Genomic DNA, 21,236 nt, shown 5'->3' on the forward strand with positions numbered 1-21,236 from the left:
GGAAAAGGCAAAATAAAAGATCGATGGTTGCCAAGGGCCCCAGGAGAGAGATGGATCAATGAGTAGTGAAGCACAGGGGATTTTTAGAGCAGTGAAACTTCTGTATGATACTATGATGATGGATACATGATATTATGCACTTATCAAAACCTGTAGAACTGGACAACACAAAGAGTGGGTGGTGATGTAAAATATGGACTTCTAGTTAATAATAATAATGTATAAATGTTGGTTCATCAACTGTAACAAATGCACCAAATGCAGGATGTTAATAATAGTGGAAACTGTGGGGAGGTGGGGTATGTGGGAACTCTGTACTTTATGTGCAGTTTTTCTGTAGACCTGAAACTGCTCTAAAAACAAACAAAAAAACTACTCTTACTACCCTCACCACTACCGCCTTAGTCAAAGCTGAAGTCCTTACCTTGGCCCACAAGACCCTGACTCCGGGCTGCTTCATCTCCTGTCACTTTCTTCCTTACTCATTCTTCCAGCCACACTGGCTTTCTGTTGTGTTTTGAACTACTCTCTTGCCTCAGAGTCTTTGTGTTTGCTGTTCACTCAGCTTCCCCCAGATATTTCCATTGTTTCTTTCTTCTCCCATTATTCAGGTGTATACTCAAATGCTACTCCATCGGGGTTACTTTCCCCTTCTACTTACTATCAATATCTCTAATCTCCCCTTCCCCCATCACACTCTTTTATCCTGCTTTATTTTCTTTTATAGCTTTTATACGTCCTCACCTTGGTTATATATTATTTATTTTTTCCATATTAAAATATAAGTTCCATGAAGGCAGGAATTTTTTTTTGTTTTTTTTGTTTGTTTGTTTGCGGTACGCGGGCCTCTCACTGTTGTGGCCTCTCCCGTTGCGGAGCACAGGCTCCGGACGCGCAGGCTCAGTGGCCATGGCTCACGGGCCCAGCCGCTCTGCGGCATGTGGGATCTTCCCGGACTGGGGCACGAACCCATGTCCTCTGCATCGGCAGGCGGACTCTCAACCACTGCACCACCAGGGAAGCCCAAAGGCAGGAATTTTACCTCTTTTTTCCCTATTGTATCTTCAGTCCCTAGAATAGTGCCTAGTACATGGTAGGTGCTTAATAAGTATTCGTAGAATGGATCAGTGAATGAAGTCCGTGTTCTCTCTGTAGGCAAATCTATGTAGGAAGTCAAACTTAAAAGATTGCTTACTAAATATGGAATATGAGTCATAAGATGTATCGTATTAATGGCTCGTGTCATCAATATGATAACATGATGTGTTCATTTTCACTAAAAGATACATCTGCTCCACAGACAGGAAACTGCTATTTAAGAGTCAAAAAATGCTCTTCCATGTACAGTGTAGGAGAGACTGCTAGTATTTACCTCTTGAATCTCCCTTTTTTTTTTCTCTTTGGATTAAAAAATGTGTAAAAACAAGGAAAAATCACAAAATACAAATATATAAAGTAGAAAATAAAAACCACTCTTCAACCCAGCCAGAGACAAGTCACTGTTAAGACCTTGATTATTGTCCTTTAGAACCATCTGAGATGAACTTATATTTTGTTAATAATATTTGGATCATATAGTAAAATGTTTAAAGTACTAACTAACTGGACAGAGTATAGAAATAATAAATAGTGTGAAAGTAGTTTATGAACTCCTTAAATATTTAATATTCTGTCTTTTGTGATTTGTAGCACGAGCTCTTATCCTGGCACAGTATTGTCTAGTGCAGAATTTATCATATATTCAGAATTTTCAAATGTTTTTGATTATTTGAATATGAACAAGAAAAGCTTGGGCAGTTAGGAGTGTTGCTCTAAATAAGAGAGATCTTAAACTTTTTTTTCTCCTCACACTAGAAATGTTTTGTTAATTGCATTTAATAGGACATTTTGGATTAGTTCCAAAAATATTTTAGATTTTCCTGGAAACTATCTTTTATTAATTATAAACTTCCTGAAGTTTTTTAGATCTTTTTCATTAGACTGAAGAAAATTCAAAGTTCCTAAGAGAAAATGTTTTGCATGAGTCCTTTAAAATGTATACGTGGATTTTGGGGAAAATCTAAAGTTTCAAATTTAACTCAATAATATATATAATTTACTTGTGAGTTTATTGTATTTCATGGACTAAAATAAAATTTAAAAATCATGTTACTTTTGTGTGCTGATGCTGTTAAAAACTTAAATCACATTTCCTGAGTTTTAAGCATTTTCAAAACTTTTCGTCATTACTAGATTGTGAGAAAGAAGTATTAGTGTTATTAGATGACACTCTTCTTAATGTATCGGTGTTAACATGATTTCCTGACTTTGCAGAGTGTTGTATTGCTGGAGGATAATTTTCGGGAGAGAATATATACTCAAAATAATTCAGTTATTATATGGTGACTTATATAAATCAAAAAAGGATTTAGGATTTAACTTAATTTGAGTCTAGATAATTATATTCCCTGCTTTTTAAAAACACTTATTTTTTAGTTTAATATTAGGTAGTCATATGTAAGTTCCTGTCGTAAGATATTGGTAATTCATCTGCTTCTGTGTTCAGAGGTGTCAAACTGGCATCCTGAACACTGAAAAAAGCCCACAGATACGTTCGATAACACAGTGTTTTGTTCTGTTTCAACCTAAAAATTAGTTGTTAGTATTTGAACATTAGAAGATTTTATATGAAAATATAAATTTCCAACTTCTTTTGACAAGCATGAGAATTGGACAATATTGAGCTTTCTCGTCCCAACATTGCTGTGATTCTCAACCAGGGGCAATTTTGGCAGTTACAAAAAAGGACATTTGTCAATGTCTAGAGATAGTTTTGATTGTCATGACTTGGTGGGGAGGTGCTATTGGCATCTTATGGGTAAAGGCCGGGGATACTGCTTATGCACGGGACAGCCTCCTACAGCAAAGAATTATCTGGTCCGAAGTATTTCAGTATTGAAGTTGAGAAGTCCTGTAGTGTAGCAATAATTGACCTGAGTTGAATCATATCTGTTCCGAATAGGCTAAAGTTAGCCAGTCTCCTCCCAACTTGCTTTATTTACTTGCTGGGACTCTATACACTTTTGAATTTGTGCATATTCCTTTAAAGTAGTGGGATTTACTTTCGTGGGAACTGAAACAACTTCAAGTATTATTAGAAAAGTTGCGGCAAATACAAAAAACATTTATTACTTCTGGCCTGAAGAGTATTAGAATCCAAGTTTTATTTTCCCCAGTTATCATCATTTATTCTTTCAGTTGAACATGGTTCTGTGTACTAAGCACTATACTAGATATGGAGGAGATGAGCAGCTGCTTACACTTTAAGGATTATTATGTCTTGGAGATATGTTCTGTTTACCATTATGTAATGCTTTCTATATCTCTGATAATTTTCCTTGCTTTGAAGTTGACTTTGTCTGAAATCTATGTAGCTACTTCAGCTTTCTTTTGATTAACATTAGCATTGTATTTCTTTCTCCATCCCTTTATTTTTAATCCACTGTGTCTGTAAAGTAGGTTTTTCGAAGACAGTACTATTTAGTTGGGTTTCGTTTTTTAATCCACTTTGATAGTCTCTGTCTTTTATTTGGTGCATTCACATTTAAAGTGTTTATTGATTTAGTTGGCTTTTTTTAAATTAATTTTTATTGGAGTATAGTGGCTTTATAATATCAACTATATTTGGAACTGTTTTCTGTTAGTTGAACTTGTTCTTTTTTTTTTTGTCTTTCACCATTTTTCTGCATTATCTGGGTTTAATTGAGCATTTTGTATTATTTCATTTTCTCTCTCCTTAACATATCATTTATACTTGTTTTAATTTTTTTTGTTTGTTTGTATGTATGTATGTGTGTGATTGCCCTGGAGTTTGCAGTATGGATTTACAGCTAACATAAGTCCACCTTCAAACAACACTGTACCATTCAGGGGTAGTGTGGGTACCTTATAACAGAATATTCCCAGATCCTCCCTCCTGTCCCTTGTAACACTGCTGTCATTCATTTCATTTATCCTTAATCTATAATCACCTGCTATATTGTTGCTGTTAATACTTTGAACAAACTGTTATCTGTTAGATTAAGAATAAGAAAATAAAAGATTTTATTTTGTCTTTATTTATTACTTCTCTAAAGTTCTTCCTTTCTTTATGTAGATCTGAGCTTCTGACCTATATCATTTTCCTTCTTTCTGAAGAACTTATTTTAATATTTCTTGCAAGACAGGTCTGCTGGCAACAAATTCCCTCAATATCTGTTTGTCTGAGAAAGTCTTTATTTCTCCTTTCCTTTGAAGGATAATTTCATTGGATATAGACTTTAAGTTGGTGATTTCATTTTTTCTCTCAACACTTTAAATATTTCATTCCGTTCTCTTCTTGCTTGCATGGTTACTGAAGAGAAGTCCAATGTGTTCTTATCCTTATTCCTATATAGGTAAGGTGTTTTTTTTCCCCCCTCTATCTTCTTTCAGAAATTTCTCTTTGTCTTTGATTATCTGTATATGATTTTGAATATGATATGCCTAAGTGACAATAGGAGGGGACTTTTATCTTCACCCTGAGAACCTGGGGTGGGCCTCCTGGAGGTAAAGCACAAGGATTCCAATTTTTCCACATCCTTGCCAACATTTGTTTTGTTTGTTTGTTTTCTTTGTTTTTTTGTTTGTTTGTTTTGATTGTAGCCATCTTCATGGGTATGAAGTGGTATCTCATCGTATTGATTTGCATTTTTTAATGATTAGTGATGTTGAGCATCTTTTCATGTGTTTATTGGCCATTTGCGTATCTTTGGAGAAATGTCTGTTCCAGTTCTTTGTCCACTTTTAAATTGGGTGGTTTGTTTTTTTGTTGTTGAATTATGGGAGTTCTTTATACATTCTGGATAATTAATCCCTTAGCAGATATGTGATTTGTAAATATTTCCTCCTATTCTGTGGGTTGTCTTTTCATTCTCTTGATAGTGTCCTTTGATACATGTAAGTGTTAAATTTTGATGAAATCCAATTTACTTTCTCTTTTGTTGCTTATGTTTGTAATATGTGGCTTAATAATATGCCCTACACCCATTTTTCAGTTTTATGCACTTCATTTGCTTATCTTACTTTTTCAGTATTTCCAACCTCTGCCAAAAAAAAAAAGGAAAATCATGAGAGAGCCAATATAACTTTTATAAATAAGTTTTTGAAGACAGAAAAACACTAAGAATAATCTGAATTGCCAAATACAGTCCTTTCAACCAGAATGAGGAGAAAAATACCTTATTTTCTATCCTTTTGGAGTACTATTAAATTGAGAAGCAGTTTTGATTTATAAATCTCAGTTTACATATTTATATAACATCAGAACATATGCTTATTTGAAAGCATACATATTTTGAGGTAAAGGTGACCCTCAAGTTAAACTCAAGATGTATCTGATATTATTGTGTTGAATTTGGTTTAAAAAATTAGTAAGCTCTTTTTGAAGTAATGGAATATACAAATGTAAATGTGGTTAAATTGGTTACTTAAGTTAAAAAAATATATAATATTGGTTGGTAATGATTTACAACCAACATTTTAACATTATCAGATGTCATTTTCCTTTTTTCTTTAGGTATAATTGACATATAACCTTATATTAGCTTCATAATTCAGTATTTGTAAAATGTCATTTTCAAATAACAGCTTCAAATTTTGTGTTTGACTTTTACTTTTTCAGAAAAAGTATAGTTATGATATAGAAAATGTTTTTTCTTTCATTATTTAATATATTCTTTAAAAATTCTTATTAAATTTTTATGTTGGTCAATTTACAGGTGAATTATGTAACCTCATTACGCTGGATGTAGCTCACAATCAACTTGAACACCTTCCAAAGGAGATTGGAAACTGCACACAGATAACCAACCTTGACTTGCAGCACAATGAATTGCTAGACCTCCCAGATACTATAGGTATGAGAGGAGAAAGAAGATACTGTTCATCATTTATAGCTACTTGGACATTAAAATCCATTTTGATAATAAAAAATTAAAATTCAGTGTTGTCAAAGTGGTAAAACTTCTAAAAGACAGTATTTTAAAATCATTTTTTAATTTCCATTTCCAGGCAAAGAAAATAACTAAATTTTAGGAAATGATCTCAATTAAATTGTAAAGAAGACAGAATATTGAGTAATATGTATATGTTCTATAAATCTGCTTAAATTGCAGAATGGGTGCATTTTCTGTTTTTGCTTATTTCAGAATGTTGCATGCTCTTGTATAGGGTGTGGTCCCTTCTTTGCTAAAATAGACCACACTGAAAAATAAAATCATTGCTGTTTAGTTTTTAAAACATGGCCAGTATATTTTAAAGTTTGTTCATCTTAATATTGAGGGACTAAAAGATGTCTCAGAGTGCAAAATGTGTTTTGAAAGTGCATAGCCAAAGAACAGAAAGTTGGATTGCACTTACTCTGATGTGTTCCATATTTATATATTCTTGTTTCTTTTTCTAAATGACCCCAAATTTATACAAACAGTAGAGGGAATTTTTACATTAAAAAAATTACTCTATACTAAGTTTATATAATTTTGGTAATGAATATTTACAAGGTTCTCTTACTAAATCATTTGAGGCCTGTGATAATGTTATCTTTCTCCAGAAGGATTTTTGTTTGCTTCTCTCAGGTACCTAGGGTGACCACTTTATTCCATCTGTGTTCTAAGGTTTGTGATTTTTCTGGTCCCCCAAGTGATTCAGAGACAAGCGGCAGACTAATTGGAGGGTTGTTTTAATTCCGGTTTACCCCTTGTACTAGGGTGCAGCCCTGTAGGGTCTCAGTTGATATTGATTACTAGACTCCCCACCCTTGGCAGGCTCTAGATTTTGACTTTTGGTGGAAACATGCCTTAGCCTTTCAGCTGCATCTTCTAGCTAGGAAAGCACTCTCGGGACAAAATCTTCTCCAGTGTTCTGCTTGTTTCTGGGTTCCCAGCTGGTTTCCAGCCTGGTTACTAGTCATTATCTTGTTAGCTTTCTGGTTTTTGTTTTAGAAGTGTTTTTAGTTTTCTTCAATGGGAGGGTTGCTTGAATTATCTAGTCTACCACTACTTGAAACAGAAGCAGTTGTTACGGAATTTTTTAATAAGTTACAATAGACTGTCTTTGGTTAGATGACACCTGTTCACAGAAGAGTAATCTGAGACTTCTTCAGGATATAATAGCTAGCCATTAGAACCTATATCTTTCTGATTCTTGTCCCCTAGAGTCTAGAACAGACAGAAAAATACCAAATAAATACAAAATAAATGAAAAAAAAGTCATGGAAGACAGGACTAGAAGTTCTAGAAAGAGAATAGAGTAAGACAATGAAGAAGCTATAAAATATAATTTAATATTTCCCTGAACTTGACAAAAACCCAGATAATAAGATTGAAATTGCTTACCAAGAAGAAATAATGAAAAAACATACATTCTGGTAGAAGTTTTAAAAATTAGATTTACTTAATTAATTTTAACAAACAGTATATTCATACATAATGTTATAAAACCTGTTTTTGTCTAGTTTCAGTTTCAGGGTAATCCTGGCCATATATAATAAGTTGGGAAGTACTCCCTTCTCTTCAATTTTTGCAACAGTTTGTATAAAATTGACATATTTCTTCCTTTAATATTTGATAAAATTAATTGGTAAAGCCAGCTGGGTCAGGATTTTTCTTTGTTGGAATGTTTTTGAAAACAATTTCAATTTCTTTGATAGACATAGGGCTATTTAGGTTATCACTTTCTTTTTGAGAAAACTTGGTCATTTGTGTCTTTCAAAGAATGTGTCCATTTCTTTTAAGTTGCCACATTTAATGGGCATAAAATTGTTCATAATATTCCATTTTTATTTCAATATCTATAGAATCTGTGGTAATGCCATTTCTCTCATTCCTGATATTGGTAATTTATATCTTCTCTCTTTTTTTTTTCCCTAATCAGTCTGGTTAGAGGTTTATCAATTTTACCAGTTTTATTGATTGTCTCAAAGTATTGATTTTTCTCTATTCTTTCCTTGGTTTTTGTTTCATTGATTTCCACTTTGACCTTTCTTCTTCCCTTTCATCTGCTTACTTTGAGTTTTATTTGTTCTTTTTCTAGTTTCTTATGGCGGAAGATTGAGATTATTGATTTGAGACCTTTCTTCTCATACAGGCATTTAGTGCTATAAATTTTGCCTTACATACTGCTTTAACAACATCCCACAACTTCTGACATCTTGTGTTTTCTTTTTTGTTTTGTTCAAAATACTTTCTAATTTACCCTTTTGTTTTCTGTGATCTGTGTGTTATTTAAAAGTATGTTATTTAGTTCCCAACATCTGACAGTTTTCCAAGGGTTTTTCTGTTATTGATTTCTAGGTTAATTCCATTGTGGTCAAGAACATACTTTGTGTGACTTGAATCATTTAAATGTATTGAGACTTATTTTATGGCTCAGTGTATGGTCTATCTTGATAAGTGTTCCATGTGCAATTGAATGTGTATTCTATTTTTGTTGAGTAGAGTAATGTAGATGAGGCAATCAGAGAATTTATTCTACTACTTGCCCTTTTTGGTCTCTTTTCCTCCCAATTTTTATTAGCTTTGTTGTTAGGACATGCAACATTTATGTTATGTCTTGTTATGCCAGTCTGTATTTTTATTTTAGTCATAATGTTCATCATCAATGCTGTTGCCATAATTGCCCAAGTCATTTCTTGGTTGGCTGAAGTCAATCTTGTAGTAGTTTTCTCAGAAATGGTTCATGAACAGTAGTTCCCTAGTTCTTGTATGTTTGTAACCTTTATACTTAAAGAACAGTTTGATGGATGTAAAAATCACTGGGTTCAACTACTTTTCCTTGAGCATTTTAGGAGAACTAGGAGGTAGCTCTGTTGTCTTCTGGAATTGAATATAAAGTATGAAGCCAGTCTAATTTTTTTTCCATTATAAGTGACTTAATCTTTGTGCCTGGCCACCCAAAGTGTTCTTTATTTCTAAAGTTCAAGAACTGTATTATATCTCGCCACCCAAAGTGTTCTTTATTTCTAAAGTTCAAGAACTGTATTATATCCCAGGGCCCATTTCCCTGGGATACTCTGATCCAGTTCAACATATAGGTTTAATCTTTATTTCAGTATAGTTTTCTTAAATTACATATTGACATATTTACTTTGTGTTGTATGTTCTTACATTGAAATATGTCTAAATTTGCTTATTTTGAACAACCAACTAATTTTAATAGTAAAGGAGGAAAGAAAGAATAATGCATTTTAACATGATCACTTTTCGGTGGAATGAAACATGAAAGCACTTTAGAAAAGAAACTTATAAAATTAAAGGCTTGCTCAGTCTTAGAAAAAAGTAAAGGTTGTTTACTCTAGCAAATCAGACAGGGGAACTGAAATTAAAGATGCTTGAAATGTTATAAAGTTATGTCCTTATCACTCTTATTGAGGGATAATTATTGTATATTTCTTAGGATATTATAGATGCATATACTTTATTGTTCCTTGAGCATGTCAGCCAAGTTCTAGCCTCAGGGTCTTTGTACTTCTCAGTTTCTCTGCTTAGAACTCTTTTCTCCTAAATATACACATAATTTCCTCTACTCTTTCAACTGATCATATGGATATATAGAGTTCTATAAAGGGCATGGTCATCAGTCAGCCCTGTTCTTACTCTCAAATTATCTAACAATATTTTGTTATTTAGTATTTTATGCATGTGTCTGTTTTCCTGTCTTGTTAAATAACAAAGAGGGATGCAATTAAAGTACTAAAATGAATAGTCTTGGCAAACAGAGATAGCATAGGTAGTGGAGGATGGTAAAATCAGCCAGTTAGTAAGACTAGGGTGCTGTGGATTCACTTCCTCTGACAAAGGGTAACTTCTCCATGTATCCTTCTTTCTCCTGGCTTTCTTAATTTTACATTTCTTTTCTCTCTTCTATCAGAAGTAATTCTTCTGTATTTCAAGTGTGTTTATTAATATGAAAACATTTGACTTCATTATTAATCTCTACCAGTTGACATATTATCTCAGAATAACACAGGTGCCTCACTTCTAGCACATTCTACGTGGTCAGATTACAAATATGTATTGTAAATCAATGAGAACTGAAACATTAACAGTAATAAAAATTTAAATATCTCATTTATTTTTATATGCTTTGATAGTTGTCAGCAAACTAATACAGCTGTTATTCCAAGTAGTAGCAAAGTGAATAAGTATTGTTTATTGAAAGTTTTTATAATATTGTAGTCATTTATCATATACCATGTTTATTAAAATAATTATTTTGCCTTTCTCCATCCCTCTCATCCCCCATATTTTGATTGTATAGCGGAAGGTTGAGATTTGGTGAGAAATCAGAACATTTGGGTCTTGGTCTGTTACAAATCTCAGCAGTCATAATTGACCTTTGAGATCCTCCCTCTCATCTACTGGAGAAGAGCAATTCACCCCAAACCGTCAGTGGCAGACTTGTAGAATATAGTTCTCCTGATACTTTTCTTCTCTTTTCTGGACTGTTTCTTGAAAAGTATAACTTAAAATGAAAAACAACAACAAAAAATAACACCTATCCTGGAGAGTTGATGCTAGTCCCACAGAAGTTGCCGTGCTCTTTTCCCTGGTCTAAAGAAACTAGCCCTAAACTCACAATTGAAAAATCAAATCTTCTATCACCTTAAAATCACTTTTCCAAAAATCACTTTAATTCTTTGCCTTTTCTTTTTCTTGTAAGTAGACCCAGATATTTTAAACCCTCTCTTTATTTAACACAAATACTCCTAGAGTAGTTACCATTCTTTGGCAGCACGCACTGCCATTTACTTCCAGGCTGAGCAGTGCCAGGATCACTGACAACTCAGGATGTGAAGAAGAGGCAGAAGGAAATGGGGAGAGGGGCAGCTGGTTGCCGTTAAGTGAAAGAGCGCTTAAAAACATATTTAGAGTTTCTCTGATTTAACCATTAATCTGCCCTGTTGAAGAGTATAAAGTATATTCTTTTCATGTGAATATTTTCTAATTCAAGAATCAGCTATAAACTTAAGAAAATGTTAAGATTCATTATAGAAGTCGTTTTGTTTCAAGCTATGAACCTGATATCTTGAAGCCTTCTGAGGTCTCAGGTGGTTTTATGAAATCAGGGAGAGGAGGGTCTGAAGTAGGAAAAAATATTTTATTTTCTATTTCTTTTCAGAATGAGAGAAATAAGGAACAAGTCCTTGCCTTCAAGGCTGGAGCACAGAACAATTCACAGAGGTCTTTTTGTTGCAGTGGTCTCTGAAGAAATGTTACAGTAATTATGGTTATATCAACAAGCAGAGTTTTAGTGATTCAATTTTAGGTAATTACAGTGCTGCTTACATATAACAACTTGTTTGTTTTTTAATGGTGGCATTCTTTTGAGTTTTTAACTTTTAAGAATTTTTGTATAACTTTTCAGTTTATTTTCAGTTTCTCAGTTTAATGTTTCTGGAAAAAATTGTACCTTTGACATTATTTCATTGTTATAACTTGTGTGCCTTTTCTACTGATTTTTTGCTACTTTGTTAAAATAAGATAAAGACTATTTGAGGTAGAGTCTTACTCAAAAGACTAAATTAACCTAAAAATGCTGATTATATTTGCTGAAATTGAAAGCATCTAATTTTTTTTTTTTTTGAAAGCATCTAATTTTAACTCCTAGCCATTTGATGTTTCCATATTTTAAAAATCTGACAGCATAAGAAAGCAAGCTGTCAGAGCAGAACACAGAGCAACTTACAGTCAAAGTTAAGCACAACTGAATGCCAGTGATTGGCAGTGATCAGCCTACATTTATACACAGAAGCTCAGCAACGTTGATTTTATTTCTTAGTCACAATGGATCAATATTAAAGCAAGCTATGGCTTGATTTCTAGGTTGCAGTTTAGTTTGTGGTTAAAACCACTTATTGAAAGAGGTTAGAGTTGAAACCACTGCAGGGGGTGAATCACGGTAAATGCCAGACTTCTGATGTCAAGTTTTCTTCTGGCATAAGAAAGCGTTGATATTTTATCCTTACTTTTTTTCACCTCTTTTGTTTTGCTGGGAGTAACGGACTTTGACAAAATGTGGATGACTTCTTGAACATGCCATGCTCTCAAGAAAGTGACAAGTGCTTTGCAAATGTTAGTTTCTTCATCAGAATAGCATATTCTCATACGTTACAATTTTTAAAGTTCATGCTCTTCTACACACCCTCCCCCCCCCAAAAAAAAGGAGAAAAGAAAAAAAAATGTTTAGGAAAGTAGGAGGTATCATTTTTGTTTAAATAACCACTAGTTTTGGTACTAGATAATTTCATGTGGCATTTTCACTACTTCGTTTTCATCTTATAATTTTTATTTATTTTTTAATTTTTTTGTTTGTTTTTTTGGCTGTGCCGCACGGCATGAGGGATCTTAGTTCCCTGACCAGGTCAAACCTGTGCCCCCTGCAGTGGAAGCACCAAGTCCTAACCACTGGACCACCAGGGAATTCCCCATTTTGTAATTTTTAACTTCTAGAAACCTGTTCTGACTTTAAAACTGAGAAGCTTATTTTGCTTTTGGAAGAGAAATTTCAGGAATGTGGTTCTATTTACTGGGTTTGTGAGTTGATAAGCATTTAGAATTTGGTTACCATACTAATCTTTGTTACCAGAGAAAGTTTTTGGGTTTCATTGAGAATAAAAATTGGTTAAAATATTGTATTCACCTACTTTTCTACTGTAAACAATTATTGAGGCATGTCAGTTGGTGGAGCAAAATTATGGGGACTTTCTGCTATTAATAAGCCCTTTCCTCTTCTGGCAGATTTCATAGACCCTTTGGTAAATGCTTCTGCCATTTTATTACAATGGAACAACTTTCTTTCATAGGGAAAGCAGTGGTATGAAGGAGAGAAAGGGATGAGCTTCTTTACTTCCAGTTCTTTTTTAAGATTGAGCCTCTTTTATCTTCAACTTTGTATAGCAAATTAAAATTTTATCAGAAGATTTTGACATTCTTTGTAGTCAGACATTATCACTGCTTGCAAGAAAATTTCCACCTTTACCAGCCTTGTAGCTATAGTGGCCGTGGGCACGGGATAGACAAGGGATAAAATATTGATACCTTCCCTCCCTCCCCATTTTGAAAGGATATGAGTAAATGGCCGCTGTCCTTCAATTTTGGTGGGAATGAAATCGATATAGCCTAGTGGCACTGTCTTATCAAGATTTAAAATATCTATATCGGGGCTCCCCTGGTGGCGCAGTGGTTGAGAGTCCACCTGCCGATGCAGGGGACGCGGGTTCGTGCCCTGGTCTGGGAGAATACCACATGCCGCGGAGCGGCTGGGCCCGTGAGCCATGGCCACCAAGCCTGCGCATCCGGAGCCTGTGCTCCGCAACGGGAGAGGCCACAACAGTGAGAGGCCCGCGTACCGCAAAAAAAAAAAAAAAAATCTATATCTTTTGATACATCAGAAATATTTTCACATGTACGCACAGATATGTATTAGAATGTTCATTATAGAATTCCTTTTTAAAAATTAGAAACAAATGCTGTCAATTGGGGAATGTTTAGATAATGGTGCACATCGTAGAATACAATGGTTAAATAAAATTAAGTATATCTGAATTTACTCACCAGAAAATATTTCTGTGACCTGTTATATAGGGGGAAAAGTACGTAAAATGATCCCATTTATGTAAAAATAAACACGGAAACATTAAAAAAAAATCCTGTATTTGTATATGTGTAAGTAAATGCTTACAGAAAGGTCTCAATAGGTACATATTAGACTACAAACCATGGTTCTCTGGGGAAGAGAGTAAGTTGCACGTATATATTTTGTAATTAAAAAATGATTTGGTGGGATGGGAGGAGTGCAAAGAGTTGGAAATGATTAGTTCGTTCTCCGATATCTAAAAATGGGCTGCGTAGACATTGGGTGTCTCAGAAAAAATTATTGCAGATATTTGTAAAAGAACTAATTTGTACTCAGACCAGACAAATCTGATATGTATTTTAAAACCATGTCCAGTTAACATCTGTGTTTCATAGGCTATTTTATAAGATGAGAATGGGTCAAAGAAAAAATCTTTTTATGAACCTTTCATATAATTTTAAGTTTTTGCATCTTGTTCCTAATGGAAAGGAGGACAAAGTGAAATATTTTAGCTTCTATAATTATTAAGAAAGTATGAATGAGTGCCTGCTGTGTGCTTAGCACTGAATTCTGTGTGGAGACAGAAGTACATAGCAACCTCCCTTACTTAAAGGATTTTCAGTCTTTTGGGGGAGGTAACTAATCCATGAAACAACTAACAACATAAGACCAAATATAAGTAAATGCCAACGTATGATGAAAACAATGTGTGGCTATGAGTCCAGTTTATAGGGAAATCAATAAGGTCTTCATAGAATGGCCAGAGAAAGCTTCATGAACAAATATGCTGGACTCAGTATGGAATAGAAATGCATTCCATGAGCACAACAAGGACAGTCAAACAGCGTGGAGGCAAGAATGAACATATCATGCTTCTGTGTTAGGAGGAAACAAGCTCACTGGAGCAGAGTCGATGAAATTCACAAAAAATGATTACTTGATAAGGAGCCAACTGACTTTGATTCTAGCTCTGCCATTAATTCACTTTGCATATCTTATGCTAAAGTCTGTGCTGAGTACTCTCAGTTGGCTCTTACTGCTACTTCTTGGGTATCTTTCTTATCTCCTGTCTTTTTTATCAGAATGGCTATCTAAAACTTCAAACTACCGTGCTCTGTTTTTCCACAGCTTAGCTCATATCCTCACTGTATGGAGAAAACGAGCCTCACAATGTAAAATGTCCGAACATCTTGGTCTACATTAGTATAAAACTTCTCCAAAATGTAAAATATTCATTGAATAAAAGGCTGGTATAAAGATATCACAGTTTTTAAAAGTAAAATGACTTTAGAATTATAGACTTTTTCTTTATCAAAAGGGTGTTTTAAAATTACAAAATTATAGAAAATTAGGGAAATTATAGACAAGTTGACAGAAAAAAATTTAATCTTCCATAATTCTATCATGCAGAGATAACTGTTAGGGTTTTTTTGGTTGGTTTTTTTTTTTTTTGTGGTACGTGGGCCTCTCATTGCTGTGGCCTCTCCCGTTGTGGAGCACAGGCTCCGGACGCGCAGGCTCAGCGGCTATGGCTCACGGGCGTAGCCGCTCTGCGGCATGTGGGATCTTCCTGGACCGGGGCACGAACCCGTGTTCCCTGCATCGGCAGGCAGACTCTCAACCACTGCGCCACCAGGGAAGCCCTAACTGTTAGTTTTGATGTGTTTTTCCCCACTGTTTTTGCATGCATGTGTTTTTTACAATGTTGAGGTAATAAAAAGCATGTGATTTTGTTATCTGGCTTTTTTCATTTAATATCGTAACTTAGTCTTTCACATCTTAAAGATTTTTGTAACATAATTTTAATAAGTACAGACTGTAACAGAATATAGAAATACCATAGAATAAAATCATGTTCTGAAGATCTGTTAGGTATCAGTCATTGTGCTAAGTATCTTACACACATTGTATTTAATCCTTAGAGTGACCCTGTCGGATAGGTGGCATTATCCCCACTTTATGAGTGAGGAGATAGACTGTTGTTAAATAAGTTGCCCAGGGTCACATAGATAATATAATATCCTTCGTTTTTTCTATTACACTGTGGTACCTTCAATTTAAATAATTATTCATCTATTCTTGAACATATAGGTTGTCTCCATTTTTTGCTATTAGAAATATGACTATAATTAACATACTTCATCATAAAGCAGATTATTTTTTGCCATCCCAACTTCTAAGTAACATTTGTATCAAATTCAATGTCACAGTGCAGTGACAACAATAGTAAATATTATTCTTGCCCTTATTTCTGATCTCTAAATTCTCTGGAGCTTTGAAAAGTGACCCAGCCCTCTGCTTGTTTGTTTTTTCTCCCCTTCCAAAATTGACACATCTCACTGGAGTGTCATCAGAAAGATACTAGTGAAGCATCCTTAGTTAATTTAGAAAACAATTTAAAGGCAAATTTAACTTGTCTTTGCTAAGTGGTAGTTTTTTTTTTTTTAAAACCCACATTTGTTTATTTATTTATTTTTCTGGCTGTGTTGGGTCTTCGTTTCTGTGCGAGGGCTGTCTCTAGTTGTGGCAAGCGGGGGCCACTCTTCATCGCGGTGCGCGGGCCTCACTATCGCGGCCTCTCTTGTTGCGGAGCACAGGCTCCAGACGCGCAGGCTCAGTAGTTGTGGCTCACGGGCACATTTGCTCCGCGGCATGTGGGATCTTCCCAGACCAGGGCTCGAACCCGTGTCCCCTGCAGTAGCAGGCAGATTCTCAACCACTGCGCCACCAAGGAAGCCCTAAGTGGTAGTTTTTATTGTTGCTTTTTAATTCAGTTTTCTGCCTGTTGGAATCTTAATTAATCATAAATAGCAAACTCTCGGCCTAGTTTCCAAGCACTGTTATAAGAAAGTAATATAAATGAGCATAGCATACCTCTATAATAGTTCTAATTGCAGGAATTGAAATGGTTGCTAAGGTTTTTTTCACATTATAGTTGGCTAGACTTATGGTATAGAATTATCATAGTATTTTTTTAAAATATTTATTTGGCTGCACCGGGTCTTCGTTGAGGCATGTGGGATCTTTAGTTGTGGCATGTGGGATCTTTAGTTGTGGCATGCAGGATCTAGTTCCCTGGCCAGGGATCGAACATGGACCCCCTGCACTGGGAGCACAGAGTCTTAACCACTGGACCACCAGGGAAGTCCCCAGAGTATTTTTTTTTTTTTTTTTTTTCTGTACGTGGGCCTCTCACTGTTGTGGCCTCTCCCGTTGTGGGGCACAGGCTCCGGACGCGCAGGCTCAGCGGCCATGGCTCACGGGCCCAGCTGCTCCACTGCATGTGGGATTTTCCCGGACCGGGGCACGAACCCGCATCCCCTGCATCGGCAGGCAGACTCTCAACCACTGCGCCACCAGGGAAGCCCTCCCCAGAGTATTTTTGATAGCAATACTAACTCTTGAAAATGTAAAGGGTAAAAATTAGCTCCATTTAGTCATTTCTTAGAACCTTGATCACTGTTTTTTTCAGCAAAAGGGCAGGATGCAAATGAGTATAACAGGATAAGGAATATGAGGCATGGTGACTACCCTCCTAGGTTTTAAGGCTTAACTTATTCTATAGGCTAATATATATTTTCTGTAAATATTGAAGTAATGTTAGACATATCTAAGAAAGAAAATTATTCGTACAACAACTTTTTGAAAAGTGGTCAAAGCAAAAAGAAAGAAATGGACAAACATCAGAAAGTGGCTGAAAGTTGAAAGGCATAAAAATATTTATCTCCAAAAAGTTAAGTGTGACACAGGCATCCACTTCTATACAGGCATACCTTGGAGACATTACAGATTCCATCTCAGACCAGCACAACAAAGCGAATATCACAATAAAGCATCACACAATTTTTTTGTTTCCCAGTGTATATAAAAGTTATGTTCATACAGTACTGTAGTCTATTAAGTGTGCAATAGCATTATGTCTAAAAAATGTACAAATCTTAATTTAAAATAGTTTATTGATAAAAAGTACTAACCATAATCTGAGCCTTAAGGGTCTTGCCTTGGTCCTCATGGCTGCTGACTGATCAGGGTGGTGGCTGCTGAAACTTGGGTGGATGTGGCAGTTTCTTAAATCAAACCACATAAAGTTTGCTGCATTGACTGACTTTTCCTTTCATGCAGCATGTAATGGTATGTAATACCATTTTACCCACAATAGAGCTTCTTTCAAAATTGGAGTCAGTTCTCTCAAACCCCTGCCGCTGCTTTATCAATGAAAGCTTATGTAATATTCTAAATACTTCGTTGTCATTTCAACAGTCTTCACAGCATCTTTACCAGTAGAGTAGGTTCCACCTCCAGAAACCACTTTCTTTGTTCATCTATAAGAAGCAGTGCCTCATCTGTTAAAAGTCTTATCATAAGATTGCAGCAATTCAGTCACATCTTCAGGCTCCACTTCTAATTCTAGAAGTCTAGAGAGTCAGCCTGTCTGAAGCTTTGAAGCTAAGCATTGACTTCTCCTCTATAGCTGTGAAAGTTCTAAATGGCATCTTCAGTATAAGGCTGTTTTGTCTACATTGAAAACCTTGTTTAGTGTAGCCGCCTTCATTAATTATCTTAGCTGCATCTTCTGGATGACTTGCTACAGCTTCTACATTAGCACTTGCTGGTTCACCTTGTACTTTTTTTTGTTTGTTTTTTTTTTGCGGTATGTGGGTCTGTCACTGTTGTGGCCTTTTCCGTTGCGGAGCACAGGCTCCGGATGCGCAGGCTTAGCGGCAATGGCTCATGGGCCCAGCCGCTCTGTGGCACGTGGGATCTTCCCGGACCGGGGCACGAACCTGCGTCCCCTGCATCGGCAGGCGGACCCTCAACCACTGCGCCACCAGGGAAGCCCACCATGTACTTTTATGTATGGAGAGCCATCTCTTTTCTTAAACCTCATGAACCAACCTCAGTTAGCTTCTAACTTTTCTTCTGCAGCTTTATCACCTCTCTCAGCCTTCATAGAATTGAACAGAGTTAGGGCCTTGCTCTGAATTAGGCTTTGGCTTAAGGGAATGTAGTGGCTGGTTTGATCTTCTATCTGGACCACTAAAACATTCTTTACTTCAGCAATAAGGCTGTTTTCCTTTTCTATCATTCACGTGTTCACTACAGTAGCTCTTTTAATCTCCTTCAAGAACTTTTCCTTTGCATTCGCAACTTGGCTGACTGGCGCAAGAGGCCTAGCTTTCAACCTAGCTGTCCACATGCCTTTCTCACTAAGCTTAATCATTTCTAGCTTTTTATTTAAAGTGAAAGACATGCGACTCTAACTTTCACTTGGTTAGAGGTCACTGTAGGGTTATTATTGGCCTAATTTCAATATTGTTGTATCTTAGGGGAGAGGGAGAGAGACAGGGAAGCAGCTGGTAAGTGGAGCAGACAGAATACACACAGCATTTATCAATTTAAGTTCACCGTCTTAAATGGGTGCAGTTTGTGGCAACCCAAAACAATTATACTAGTAACATCAAAGACCACTGGTCAGGCTTCCCTGGTGGCGCAGTGGTTGAAAGTCCGCCTGCCGATGCAGGGGACACGGGTTCGTGCCCCGGTCCAGGAGGATCCCACATGCCACGGAGCGGCTGGGCCCGTGAGCCATGGCCGCTGGGCTTGCGCATCCGGAGCCTGTGCTCCGCAATAGGAGAGGCCACAGCAGTGAGAGGCCTGCGTACCGCAAAAACAAAAACAAAAACAAAGATCACTGGTCATAGATCACCATAACAAGTATAATAATAATGGAAAAGTTTGAAATATAGCAAGAATTACTAAAATGGGACACAGAGACATTAAGTGAGCAAATGATGTTGGAGAATGGCACCAATAGACTTGTTCAATGCACGGTTGCCACAGACCTTCAATACATAAAGTTGCAGTATCTGTGAAGCACAATAAAGCAAAGTACAGTAAAATGAAGTATGCCTATAATTTCTAATACTGGTAATACTGTTTAATTTAAAACTAGAGGCTACATTTAACATTTTAACCTAGCCCAACTAAAAATGTTATAGCAACAATTGCAATGTGGAATCAGAAAATAAATTAACCAGTCATGGCAAAGAAATACATTGAACTAAATTCTCATTACTCTTATCTTTTTTGCTATCAAAATGAACTTATTTTCTGATGTATATTTGGGAAATTAAATTTGATTTAAACCTTCTATGATAGCAGATATCATCATATTCATCCATGTAGCTTACATGTAGCTTGCCATGGGTCTTAGCAATAAAAGTAGAAAATGTCTGTTTTTATGCTTTGCTTATTTTAGTTATTCAATAGTGGCTAATATGCTCAAGCTGGATACGTTTAGATAATAAGAGAGACTATAACTTTCACTTTTGTTTGTAAAAAATTACTTTGAGAAATTTTTTTACCATCAGGTCAACTTTTTAGAGAAATTTTGGAATGTTTATATTTAAATTCATGGAAAATATTGAACCTTTCTGATCTCACAAAATAGTTGTGCATCTTACATTTTAAATAATACCATTTTAGAAATTTGAAAATTTTTTCTTCAAAATTACATGTACATTTTTATATATAGCCACTTGTTCTATATCGGATCACCATCACATAGATACAAATGGGATTAACTATTATAAATTTAAAATATTTACTACTTTGATGTTATTCAATTAGGCCTTATCTAAAGGTTATTTTTTTATTAAAGTATGACAATACTTTCCAATAATTGATTTTAAAAATTGACTTATAGCTGTGTATTTCATTATTTCTCTAAGAGGGCACGAAAGTGGTTTCAGTTTCATCCTAATTGATAGAGTGTAGTGTGCAGTTTCTTGGTACAAAAAGTTAAGGATCTTGCTGAAATAGCGCTTCAAAGTAATTCATAAATACTGCTTGATAGCCTGGGACAGTGACAGGCTCATCGGATTAAAAGAAATTCCCTTTTTTTGTGTGTTCACAGGAAACCTGTCCAGTTTAAGTCGTCTTGGTCTGAGATATAACAGACTGTCAGCAATACCCAGATCATTGGCAAAATGCAGTGCACTTGAAGAATTAAATTTAGAGAACAATAACATTTCTACTTTACCAGAGGTAAGAAGTGGATTACGGTAAACTCTTGAAACAAGCCTGTAAGATAATGAAGGGAAAACTAGTCAGTCTTTACAGCTGGGTAAATAATATGATGATTGAAATTGCTTAAATAATGGGTATGCTATGGACATATAGCCCACCACTAAGATAAAAATTCCGAAAAAGAAAGAGTAGATATGATTATAGGAACAGAAAGGAAGGTGGAAAATCAGTGTTCTACTTTCCGCTTTAGTACCATGTAAATCTTTCTCATGTCATTTGGGACTTGACAATAAAAGCCATTGAGGAGAGGTTGTATAGCTGGTTTTAAAACTCAGCTACCCCACCCAGTTCAGTAATAAAAGAAAAAAGATATTGTAGAAAGATGATAAAAGAATGACTATATAGAATACACTACTTATTATCCAGATTAATATGAGCTGCAACATGCCTGTGACCCAAATTATTGCCCTGCTTATACAATAACATTAAAGCCTGTTTAGCAATACCAGTCACCAGAATCTGCTATTTTTTTAACACATTATTTTAAATTTGGGTTTTGTTGGTTCTGTTAGAAA

The 21,236-nt window shown here is 35.4% G+C and overlaps 1 protein-coding gene across 9 annotated transcripts in view; it reads left to right on the forward strand.

Moving 5' to 3' along the window:
* The window catches only part of SHOC2 (SHOC2 leucine rich repeat scaffold protein), a 113,626-nt gene that overhangs the window by 76,910 nt on the left and 15,480 nt on the right, over positions 1-21,236 (forward strand). For 8 of the 9 annotated variants that reach the window (XM_060126831.1, XM_060126828.1, XM_060126827.1 and 5 more), the window contains 2 exons: positions 5,778-5,915; positions 20,549-20,679. In XM_060126831.1, the coding sequence (XP_059982814.1) occupies positions 5,778-5,915; positions 20,549-20,679 (269 nt within the window). The remainder of the gene's footprint in view (positions 1-5,777; positions 5,916-20,548; positions 20,680-21,236) is intronic. The other variant, XM_060126835.1, reaches the window with a different exon arrangement.

This window comes from Lagenorhynchus albirostris, chromosome 16 (genome assembly GCF_949774975.1).
Source record: "Lagenorhynchus albirostris chromosome 16, mLagAlb1.1, whole genome shotgun sequence".
Lineage (NCBI taxonomy): Eukaryota > Metazoa > Chordata > Mammalia > Artiodactyla > Delphinidae > Lagenorhynchus > Lagenorhynchus albirostris.